We start from the raw sequence: 12,561 nt of genomic DNA, 5'->3' as shown, positions 1-12,561 counted from the left end.
AAAGTGCGCAGAAACCCAAAATCACTACACCAAGTTACCAATTACAAGCAAAAAGTTTCGGGGGGAACCTGCCAGAAGGGCCAAGTCCAACAGTAATATAATCCATTAGGGATTTTGAAAGGATAAGACATTGTCTTAGTCCACTTTCTGAGTGTTCATATGCAAACCTGGAGTAGCTCTTTCACTGACATTAATAAAGCGTGCACTGTGTCTTTTGGTCGTGTACACGGCATCTTGTCTATTGAATTTGGAAACACGGGACACCCTTGTAGAGCACCATTTCCCAAGCAGAGTCTCTGTTTCTTTTCTGCTTTAATATAACTTTGAACTCTCCATCACAACAGTTAGAAATTAAATATTTTGACCACTTGTTTGAAGTAGTGAGTAGAAAAGCAAGGAGCATCTCCTCCCTTAAGGGAAAAGTCAGTGTCTGAAATGGAACCCCTCTCCTCACCCACCTACCATGCTTATTAGCCATATATTTCAAATTCATGCAGAGTAGATGTTTCCCAATCAAAACAGACACCTCTCTTCTTAGACGAATAGGAAGGGCTGTATTCATGTTGCACTGTCTATGTTTGATAGGTTATGAGGGCATGAGGCTGGTTAATGGGGTTGTGATACTCACCTTCAAACGTGGCAAGTAAATCAGCAGTGATTGGTGCTTAATGTGGCTTCCATGGTGTTTTATGTCAAGAGTGACACAATTTAGTTAACTATTTCTCTTTCTGCATATAAGAGCAAAGAGACGAACAGCCAGCTTGCCTATGATCACATAACAGAGGGGGAGCTCAAATTGAAGCCATCTGTCCAATACATTCATGGGTCTATCAGGAATGCACACACAGGGAGCCTCCTATGAAAATACTGTCGTTTTAAAGTCAAGCAGACATCAGGCAAGGGACAAGACCCCCCCCGAAGATCTTCCATCAGTCGCCAAGGACCACATACTTGCACCATAAATTGCAGAAAGAAATTAACCAAACCAATAAGGATACAAATTATTACAATATTAAAGGGAAGGTACTTTATTCTCCCCCAAGAACAATGTGAGATCCATCAACCTTTGCACACGGGCCACCCTAATCTTGCTGGAGACCCCGTCTCCATGCACATGAAAGAGTGGAATGGAATGATGTTCTTGACCTGAGACCTAATCTACCTCCATTTGAGGTAGATTAAGTCTCAGGTCAAGAACATCATACCAAAAAGAATTGGGAAACTGCCTTAACAATGCAGGCTCTGTGATGCGTGCTGTTTTCCTGCAAGCCAAACCACACTTGCCTTAACCAACCATATGCCTTAACAACGCAAATGTGTGGTTAAGGCAGTGCGCGGTCTAGATGCAGAGAGGATGGGGGGGAGAGGAAGATAGGAAGAGGAAGGACGATTGGGAATCCGGAGCAGACGTAGCGAAGGTTATGGGGCTGGGGGACGTTTTTTGGGGTGTGGTAGGTTTTAGGACTTGGAGGGGATTGAGGTTGTTTGTAGGGCTGGAAGCAATTTTAGGGCTGAGGGCAGGGGGGCTGGGTTGTTGTATTAATTTTTTGGGTGCAGGGCAGAGGAAAAAGGGGCAGTAGGCAGTTTTAGACCTCGGGGGTCTGGGTCGGGTACTTTAGGGGTTATGGGGACAGTTTTTAGGGCTCAGGGCGGTGGCTGGGGTCGGGGTCATTTTTAGGGATGTAGAAGACAATTTTTAGGGCTCTGGATAGGAGGCTGGGATCGGGTAATTTTTGGGGCGTGGGGTTAATATTTAGTGCTCAGGGCAGGGCAGAGGGAAGAGGGACAGTTTACAGGTCAGGGGGCAGTTTTAGACCTTAGGGCGGTAGGGCTGGGTCTGGGTAATTTAGGGATTAGGGGACAGTTTTCAGGGCTGAGGGTGGGCGCTGGGGTCGGGGTAGTTTTTAGGGATGTAGGAGACAGTTTTTAGGCTCAGGGTAGGGGGCTGGAGTTGGGGTAATCTTTGGGGTGTGAGGTTAATTTGTTTGGGCACAGGGCAGGGCAGGGCAAAGGGAATTTACAGGGCGGGGGGCTGTTTTAAACCTCAAGGCAGTACGGCTGGGTCTGGGTAATTTAGGAATGTAGGGGACAGTTTTTAGGGCTCAGGGCGTGGGTGGCTGTGGTCGGGGTAACTTTTGGAGCGTGGGTTTAATTTTTAGGGCTCATGGCAGGGGGAAAAGGGACAGTTTACAGGACATGGGTATGATTTGTAGCACACATGTCCCTTTAACTATCATGTCTTTAACGCGAAATTGCGTGTTAAAGGCATGTGTGGTAAAGACGTGGTCGTGGTAGAGACCACATGGTACAGGCATGAGTTGTACCATCATAAAACCACAAGAATGGGCATCTACCAATGCAAAATCTAATGTCAATTTCTGCCTCCCTGTCAGCAGCAGCTTAACATTAGTGCAAAGGATTACAATTATGGCAGTGGATTGAGAGGATACATGCAGATGTGGTCGATGAGATCCGTCTACATCAGAGTTCTTATAGTCAGTGGGTATACACCAGTACCGGGGACATAAGACAACATTTCATGTACAGGCTTCTGAAACTTAAGCTGGTAACCTTAGAAAGCTGCAGCGCATAGGCCCGTTTATGACTGCACTCCCTTTCTGAATATTTTGCAGCCCTCTCACATTTGAACTCACCCATCTCCACATCACCTATTGATATGTCACATTTTCATTCAAAGGTCTATTGCCCATTTTAATTTCCTCAGTTTCACATTCATTTTTGAAATTGGGTTCACTGTGTAAGCAAGGCTTGCTCTTTGGTACCTCTGCTGCTGGCCTAGCCAATACACATGACAACGTGGGAGAGTCAAAGGAAAAATGGTGGAAATAAACTGATTTAAGTGGGATACAACTGACATAGCATTATTTTTAGCTTAAAACATTTTGAGTCTCTTGCTGAAATCGGGAGTTCTGATATCCTTCTTGACAGGGTTCATGAAGGCAACAGCTGAAATGAAAGTACGTCCCGTCTTCACTTTCTATAGCTTGTATTCCTCACGCTTGCCTCGCACTCTGCAGGCAGTAGGGCAATAAGAGGGAAAAAGACAAGCCTGTGATGTCATTGAAGGTTAAAGGATGTGCGTCATCACTTCCGCTAACTCTAGCATTTTAGTAACTCTGTTTTAATAACGACCGCATCTTAACCACGCATGCCTTTACCACGCATGCCTTTACAACGAATTTAGATCATATGCGTGGTTAAGATTATGCCCAAATTCCCACCCTGAGTTCTGAAACCCAGTCACCTGCCCCGAGTTCTACCCCGACACCAGCCCTAAAAATAGCCCAACACCCTGCCCTAACTCCTTAAAACGGACCCCAGCCCTAAAAACAAATCCCACTCCAGAACCAAAAACACCTCAGCCCCCCTGTGTACTGAGCCCTAAAACCCCATCCTGAGCCCTAAACCCCCATGCCCTGAGCCCTAAATCCTTGACCGCATATTTTAAAAACATCCCAGCTCCCCGCCCTGAGCCCCAGACTACCCCCAACCCAACCCCCAGCCCACAAAACTACCCCTACACCCCCAGCCTTCCACCCGAAAAACAAAGCCCAGAAAACTACTCCCGACCCACCCCCCAGCCCAGAAAACTAACCCCCTGCCCTAAACCCTAAAACCTTGACCTCATATTTAAAAACATCCCGGCCCCCTGCCCTGACCCCTAAACTACCCCCGGCTCACCACCCAGTCCTGAAAACTACCCCGACTCACCCCCCAAAACTACCTCGACACCCCCAGTCCTCCACCCTAAAAACAAAGCCCAGAAAACTATCCTAACCCACCCCCCAGCTCACAAAACTCCCACAGCCCCCTAGGCCCCCACCCTAAAAACAAAGGTACTCACCAGCTCACTTCCAAAACTACATCCAGCTCACTTCCGACCCACAGACTTCAGACTAGAGCGCTAACTACCACGGACGTCTGAACCGCACGTGTGTGTGGTAAAGGCATATACGAGATTAAGACGCCTGTGGTTACGCATGTTTTGTTCAGGCACGCGTAGTTCAGACTACATGGTTTAGCCTGTTTCCCTCAGGAGAAGGTACCATTGTACCATTTGTTGAAAATGTCCTTGACGAGATGAATCTTTAAGGCCTTTCTGAATTTTGGTCTTTGAATAGGTGAGTTGAAATAAGACAAAATAGATTTCATAATAGTATGCCATATTGCAAGGAGCATCTCGCGACATATCTCTGTTTCTTTAATGGTTTGCAAAACGCTCACGATTTTGTCTCACCCTTCCCTTGCAAATGTTGTGCAAAACCATGAAATTTGAGGATTCTCTCAGCTTGAAGAGTTTCATTGTAGAAATGTGCATGCATTTGCATTTAAATTTGCTTCCTTTTCCCCTCCACGCAGAGGAATCCGGGTGGGATACACGCCAGATGTGTTGACTGAGGCAGTAGCTGAGCTCACTGTTGCACTTCTTCTGGCAACATCCCGTCGACTCATCGAGGCAGCTGATGAAGCCAAGAAGTATTTAATGCATTCTTTTATCTATTAATTTAATGTTCAAGAAGAATATTTACCATTTGTTTATTTTTGATTAACTGTTTGCTGTAATGTTTCTGAAAAAGTGGAGTGTAATCATCAAGCCTCATTGTTGCTGTACGTTTTTTTTTTTTACATCATGTTTGATATCATCAGGGACCAGTGGTGGCGCCATAAATAAAGGGTGTTGGGGGTGGGAAGGGTCACGCAGGGGGGAGGGGGGTAGGAACACGTATCTTTAGCGTCGCAGCGCTTCTCCTCTTGTGGAAATGTGGATTTTCCTGGTCAGTTATGTCCCCTATCTTGGACCCCAACGGTTCTATACGCATGTTACAAGTACATGTATGTTCCCTCCAGTCCCAGTTTCTAAGACGCAAACATATGTGTGTCTACCGTCAACATGTTCTCTGTCAGATCCGCCATCAATGGGCTGGATATCCGATTCCTAAGTATGAAAGGCCACCGACTTTATATGGCTAAGTTACTCCATTTTTGCAGTTCAGGCGAGTAGGCCCGATTCTGTCCTCAAAGCCTTTCCCTGCTCTCTGTCTCTGACAGCTTCAGTTTGAGCTCGCATCTGTATCCATGAACTTTGTCCTACTCCCTGTGCAGCTAACGGTGCCTGCCTCGGCCAGTTTTCGCCTGTCTGCCAAGAAGTTGTATTTCACCTTCGAATTATCTATTTTGCTCTTCAGCCGATGCATTCCTGCCTAGTAGTTTAAGTAAACATTCCTCCAGTTACCAAGCAAAAGGCCAGGCTTCTCTGCCTTCATGCAAGTGATTCATAGCCCTGTTGCTATGGAAAGTTTTCTGCCCCTCGCATCTCATATAGACACTTAGACGCTTGTACACGCACACAGTCAGTATAGAATAGATTCTGTCCGAGAGACTCTTCCTTGTGGATAACATAGTTCTTTAAACATAGGATATTAGATATGATTTGGGATTAGGTTGACTTGACCCCAGACTTCTCGTCTCCACATGTAGAGCTAAATGTCAAGTCCCCTTCACCCCCTAGTTACACGTCAATTACACGTCATGCTGCTGCGCGCGCATCTATGCCAAGTATTATCTTATAGATCCACCTATGTCTGATAATGCAAGCCAATCATGTTTCTTTTATTCCTTATTACGCCTAGTTTTGATTATGTCACTGTCACGTCATTTTTCTTATCAAATGTTACGCCTTCTACATTCGTTTCATTGTAATGCACTTATTATAAAAATGTATGTCTATCAACAAAATATTGTACTTCACTTCCTGAACCTTCGTGGTGACGGAACCTGAAGGCCGCCACTCGAGTCGGCCATTTTGAATGGAATAAAGCCCATTAGAAAACCTCTTATACCACGGATTCTGCCTCTTGTTATTTTGAGCTATTTTACTTTATTTTAAGACTCCGTACGAAATTCAGTCAGGTAATATTTATTTTTATTTACCACATAATGGCGCCCGAACAGGGACACTTTCTCATCTCACGCGCCGGCGGTGCGTTGCAGGCCCGGTCTCCTGCCACAGCTGGACGGACCATAAACGCGTACCAGCAGGATTTCCTGTAAGCTCCCTCCGGTCAAGCGGGGGCGACTGAGGCTGCGATCAACCCAGACGAGGCGGTGAGAAGTGCGAAGTATCCCGACCAGAGCCTAGCTGAGAGAGCAAGATCCGAGGTATACAGAGGCCCACCAGGTTTTCCGAAATCCCGATGTGCAGAGGGTCCGATGTCCACAGTCGTCGAGTCCTGTCCATTCTCTGAGGCCTTCCGTTTCAAGGAGCTACTCGGTGAGTACCATCGCCGGGGAGGCGTGTTGACGTGCACATAGGTTGTGCCGGTCAAGACGGATTTGGGTATACAAATCCGGTCTGCACTGTTTAGCAGTGTATATGTACTGTTTAGCAGTATATCAAGTATTCCGAAGTATTCAGTTATTGTCAAGAATTCAGCGTGGTGATTAGTTAAGCAGACTGTCATCATTGTCGATCATTGTTATAATGTTTAATGTTTAATGTTTAAAGTATTCAGAAAATGTCTTGCATATTGTGGTATGAATGACTGTTCATTGTTCACTGTTCATTATTGTGTTTCTCGTATTAAGTAAGTTCAAGAGTAAGTATCAGATCAGTTGTTAATATGCCGCTCTTCTCGAAGTTAAGACAGATTACCACCAGAAAAGGGGTGCTTGAAGAAGCAGTTCCTATTCCTCCTAGAGACACTCCAGGACATTTCATGTACCATAAACATGGCTTAGATGCCATATTGTTTCTTGATCTATGGGTAAATTATACCAAGGGATTACCGGAAAGTCAAAGGTGGCCCGCAACGGGAACCTGGGATGCAGAGTGCATCATGAAAGTGGAGGAAGAGTTATGGAAAAGAAAGGTCAGACAGTCACAGAAAGACGCTGTTGAGTTATGGCGTAAAGAATCTCATAGACGAACAGAAAAAGCACGTAGACAAGAAGAGAGGAGTAAAGAAAGTTCAAATAAAGTTCAAGAAAATCTATTAATTGAGGAAGGTATCCGAGTGAAATCAGAACAAGTAAATAGACAAAGAAATGCTCTTATGAATGGTATGTATCCCCTTCTAGCCGAAGGACTACCTAAGGCTGTTACGGAGGTGCCAAAAGACTTGCCACCCCCGTTATTTCCAATTAAGGTACATCCAAAGGGGCATCCCAGAACCGCAGAAGATGTTTTCCTTTCCTCATATCTAGACGATGCAGCCCCCGAGTATGCTAACGCCACACCACATAGACCGTCTGGCGGAAGGGTTCAACGTCAGGTTCAAGTATCTGTCCCCGTGCAACAGCAAGTCCCGACGCAAGCTTTGGCAAGCACATCTGTTTCCGCATCTGTCTCCGCAGTCGACTCTACAGGGGTAACAACACCCATAGTTGCTGTATCACGTTCAACGAACCCATTCACACCCGACGCCCCAGATGGGGCCACGGGAGGTGCTAGCAGTACTTTTACACCACCTAGAATAAATAAACTTGTCTTTCAAGAGTCAGCACATTCACGTACACCTAAGTTCGTAAGTGAACGTGCGCTTAAGGAACTCCTTGTAAATTGTAGATATGACCCGGTGGTTGGTAAAGAGGATGAAATGGTTCTGGCATCATTGCGAATTAGGCGAGCCGCAGAGTATTTAGCAAGGTTACCAGGGATGATTACGCATCTGGATAACATATATCATTTTGTTCAAACAGGACGAGATCCAGGATGTATTAACAGAGCTATGGAATTCCAGAAAGTAGAGATACAGGGGGAACTGTTACGTTTCCTCATAAACTGTGTGATCAGAAATCAAGATCGTCCGGGGGTAGACATGAACGTAATGCTTACTCTTACAAGATGGAGTCAGAATATATCAGAAGGGAGACACGATAAGCAAAATTGTATAATCGCCATGTGCCGAAAAATCCGTAAAGAAATAGAACGTATTCATGAAGAGAGATTGGGAACAGACGAGTTTGAGCAAGATGAAGTGTCCGAATCAGAGAATTCCGCAAGACAGTCAGAAACCATAGCCTATGTAGGCAGAGGAAGATCCTGTGAAAATACTAGATGTTTTTCTGATCCCATACATTCTGTATGTCCAAATAATAGCAGAACGTATCCAACGCCTGTAATAAATCTGAAGTCTCCTGAACATTCGTTTCAAGCCGCAGATAAAATACTACGAGAACGAAGGGGTTACCACCTCCTCGATTCCATGGATGAGCAAGAATTAGCCAGATCAGCCGTTCACTGGATCGTTAGTCCTGAAAAATATGGTGATGAGACCGTAGCACAAACGTTTCTCAATCTCAGTACAGATGAACAACGTTTAGCTGGAATCTATATGATTCAGCAACTCCTCATATTATATAAGAGCCAACATGCTGATCCTGGTCCTTTACCTGATATATTAATGGAACTACTCACGAACAGATGGAGAGGTTCTAGTAACAAGTTAATTAAAGAGATATTAGTGTCACGTAAACAGTATGTCCTTTTTGTAAGTCCGGATTCTCTCTCGCTGCCCCATAGAGAAAGAACGCCGTACTATATGGATAGACAAAATCCTTTACGAGAAGTGCACCCAATAAAAGGCGAAGACAATGAGTTTCACCGTGTATTTGTTTACACACCTATATCAAAAATGGAATTATTAGAAATGAAGAAAGTAGTACCTAGCCATGATAAAGACCCAGCGGGTTTCCACCGAGAAATTAAAGACATGTTACTGATGGGAGAGTACACCTTTCCTGATATTATGACGATATTAAAGGTGCTTTTGCCTGCTGGCATTTATGAAAAACTGAAAGAAAAAGAGTGGGAAGTGGGAGACCAAAAGATAGACTGGACAGCATTAGCAGAGGAAGAAAGGGGCCGAACTGCAGGTTCGGGGCTCGGGGATAAAGTTAAACTGTTACCAGGTTTACTAGTACAGGTACTGCCACGTTTATTAACTACAAAAAAGGAAGATTGGGGTGCAATCACAGCCTGCAAACAAAAGCAAGATGAAGACACAAGCGATTATTATGCTCGATTTGAAAAATGTTTTGGTATAAATAGTGGTATAAAAGCAAGTAGTGACTCATATCCACATTTATTTGTGACAAAATTAGTGGAAAATGCATTACCTCCAGTAAAGAATAGAATATTGAAATTCGAGAGTACCTGGCAAAGTAACACTCCGTCGCAAATGCTACAAATGTTACAGTATCATCACAATAGAATTAGGGATGAACAAGAACACGAGCATAGACGCATGAAGGATACAAAAATGAAAATGCTAGTTTCTCAGACAGTACCAGCAGATGGTCACAAAAAGGGTGTGACACATTCTGGTGATTCTGCAGTTCCTGTAAAAGGAACCTGCAATTACTGTAAACAACTGGGCCATCATGTACACGATTGTCCAGTCCTGAAACGTAATATAGCTACAGGCATTACAAAGGAGAGACCACGATTAGTTAGACAAGATCAGAATGAACAAGGAGCTATGCAGCATGGACAGTCCATGCCAGCCTCACAGCAACCCATACAGTTTGTGCCAGCTGCACCACCGTTGCCTGCTACTGCCACACAAACCACAACACAACAAATGTATCAGACTGCACAGTATGAATACCCTGAGTATCAGCGTTACGCATGAACCAGCCTAGAGAGGGAAGTTGACTTACCGCTTATCGAGATTCCTGTAGATCAAGAAGGACCTTATGTACATAGTGAATTATTAGGTCAAGATAGAAAATTCTTACTCGATACAGGGGCAAGTCGAACAACTATAAAACGTAGCGAAGTTCCAGGGGCACCCCTCTCAGGCTCTCAAAATGTTTCCCTTGGTTTTTCAGGAAAACCTATTGTTAATGAAGTATCACAGCCTCTACCACTTACGATAGGACCTTTGACACGAACTACAGATTTATTGCTTACTAAATCATGCCCAGAAAATTTGTTAGGAATTAAAACTCTGAAAGCACTAGGAGCCATAATATGTTGTTCTCCGGAAGGAGTAAGGTTGTTTTTGCGTGACTTTAAAGGTCACTATGTGTCTAGAGACATGGATCCCCGACTACAGACTTTACCAGTACATCTATGGGCACAAGGCCCTACGGATGTTGGCTGCATGAACATTACACCCTATCGAGTCACACTGAAAGCAGGAGTGGTACTGCCACGAATGCGACAATACAAGTTACCGCATGATGCTGTAGTGGCTTTGCTGAAAATCATTGATGAGCTGATTGCCCAGGGAGTAGTTGTAGAAACAGACTCCAATGTATGTAATTCACCGATAATTCCGATTCTTAAACGAACTGATCCTACTGCTCCACCAGTGTACCGATTGGTTATTGATTTGCGTGAACTAAACAAGTGTATTGTACCACAATTCCCTGTGGTCCCTGATATATCATCATTATTGACAGCAATTGATTCCGAAGCAACATTCTTTACTGTAATTGATCTCAAGAATGCCTTTTTCAGCGTCCCAATAGATCCGGAAAGCCAATACTTGTTCGGATTCAGTTTAAATGGGCGCAGTTTTAAATTCTCACGCGCTCCCCAAGGATTTACAGAAAGCCCCAGCATCTACAGCCAAGCACTGAAACGAGAACTTGACAGTATCCACATGCCAGTCAATACAGCACTGCTTCAATATGTCGATGATCTGCTGATCACCGCGAGAAGCGAGTCAGAATGTGAAAAAGCTTCTCTGACAGTTTTACATTTCCTAGCCGACAAGGGGCACAAGGTGTCCCCTTCTAAGCTGCAATTCTGTGTTCAGCGAGTTATTTATCTTGGTCACTCGCTGTCCAAGGAGGGAAGGCAGCTTACACCAGATCGCATCCAGTTAATTGCTAACATGTCAATACCCCAGACACAAAAGGAGGTGCGGGCTTTCATAGGCCTCACTTCATATTGTAGACAGTGGATCCCTCAGTACGCATTTCTAGCAAAACCACTCATTCAGTTAACCACACAGGAGGCAGCCACATCGACTGTTCTCCCTTGGACTCAGGAACATACACAAGCTTTTGAAAGCCTAAAGGAAGCTTTATGTCAAGCACCTGTTTTAGCAACACCATGTTATTGCAAACATTTTACACTCTTTGTTACAGAACGCGAAGGTACTGCCTTGTCAGTACTCACTCAGGATCAAGCAGGATCACGCAAGCCATGTGCTTATTTTTCCAGTACATTAGATCCCGTAGCTCAGGCTTTGCCTGCATGCCTGAAATCAGTGGCAGCGACAGCTTTAGCAATCAGACAAAGCGATGCCATAGTATTAGGACACCCATTGACAGTACAAGTACCACATGCAGTAGAGATTCTTGTGAACCGAACACAAACACAACACTTGACCATAGCAAGACTTACTGGTTATGAACTGACATTGTTTCAACCACACATAGAGATCCGACGGTGTAATACATTGAATCCTGCTACACTATTACCTGTAATTGGAACAGACCCACTAGCTCATGATTGTGTTGAAATCATTGAAATAAAGACGAAACCTAGACAAGATTTGACAGACGTTCCATTGTTAGATCCAGACCTGACGTTGTATGTAGACGGATCGTGCATGAGAACAAGTACAGGAGATTTAGTGGCCGCGTATGCAGTCACAACAGACACTGAAGTTATTGAGACAAATTGTATAGATACTTTGTCAGCCCAAGCAGCAGAACTTGTTGCTCTAACACAAGCCTGTATTCAAGCCACGGACAAGAAAGTCAACATATATACTGATTCACGTTATGCATTTGGAGTCGTACATGACTTCGGAGTGCTTTGGCGGGAGAGGGGTTATTTAACTTCTCATGGAACACATATTCAACACGGGTCCCTCATTCATGCTCTGTTAGACGCAATACATCTACCCACTGCTATATCAATTATGAAATGTAAAGCACACACGAAGGTTACTGATACCATTTCTCAAGGCAATGACTTAGCTGACAGAACAGCTAAACAGACTGCTCAGAATCGCACATTAGACATGACAAAGCCAATAGTTCAGACACCAACACAGTGTATGACAATTAAGGATCCCACACTTGACGTAATTGACATACAGACACATGCCACAGCAGAAGAAATAAAGAAGTGGACTGAACTAGGAGGGATCCAGACAGATCAAGGATGGATGACGAAAGAGAAATCCGTGTGGTTTCTCCCTGATTCCATGGTTCAAGCCATTATAGCTACAGTTCACAGTCCAGCACATTTAGGAGAGAAGGCTATGCTAGACAGCATTCAGCACATTTGGTTCAACAAACATTTACGAGCAGCAGCTAAACAAAAAGTTCGTACCTGTATGATATGTTGTCAGTTTAATCCAGGAAAGAGTGTTCCCGTAGAACAGGGTGGATTTCAGCCTCCTGACCATCCTTTTGAAGTCCTCCAGATGGATTATATTCAGATGGAACGTTGTCGAGGATTCAAATATGTCCTCGTAGTTGTCTGCGCTCTCTCCCGTTGGACAGAGGCGTATCCCGTATCAGATTACACTGCCCCGACTACTGCCAAGCAGCTAGTTCGAGAATTCTTCCCAC

General features: G+C 44.5%; 1 protein-coding gene across 1 annotated transcript in view; it reads left to right on the top strand.

Moving 5' to 3' along the window:
* Nucleotides 1-12,561, top strand: part of LOC146861929 (glyoxylate reductase/hydroxypyruvate reductase-like) — a 199,316-nt gene that overhangs the window by 90,035 nt on the left and 96,720 nt on the right. Inside the window, exon 4 of the mRNA XM_085641097.1 lies at nt 4,381-4,497. Within this exon, the coding sequence (XP_085497223.1) occupies nt 4,381-4,497 (117 nt within the window). The remainder of the gene's footprint in view (nt 1-4,380; nt 4,498-12,561) is intronic.

Source organism: Triturus cristatus, chromosome 2_2 (genome assembly GCF_964204655.1).
Source record: "Triturus cristatus chromosome 2_2, aTriCri1.1, whole genome shotgun sequence".
Classification (NCBI taxonomy): domain Eukaryota; kingdom Metazoa; phylum Chordata; class Amphibia; order Caudata; family Salamandridae; genus Triturus; species Triturus cristatus.
The sequence above is the reverse complement of the archived record's forward strand: the minus strand, read 5'-3'. Positions and strand labels throughout refer to the sequence as shown.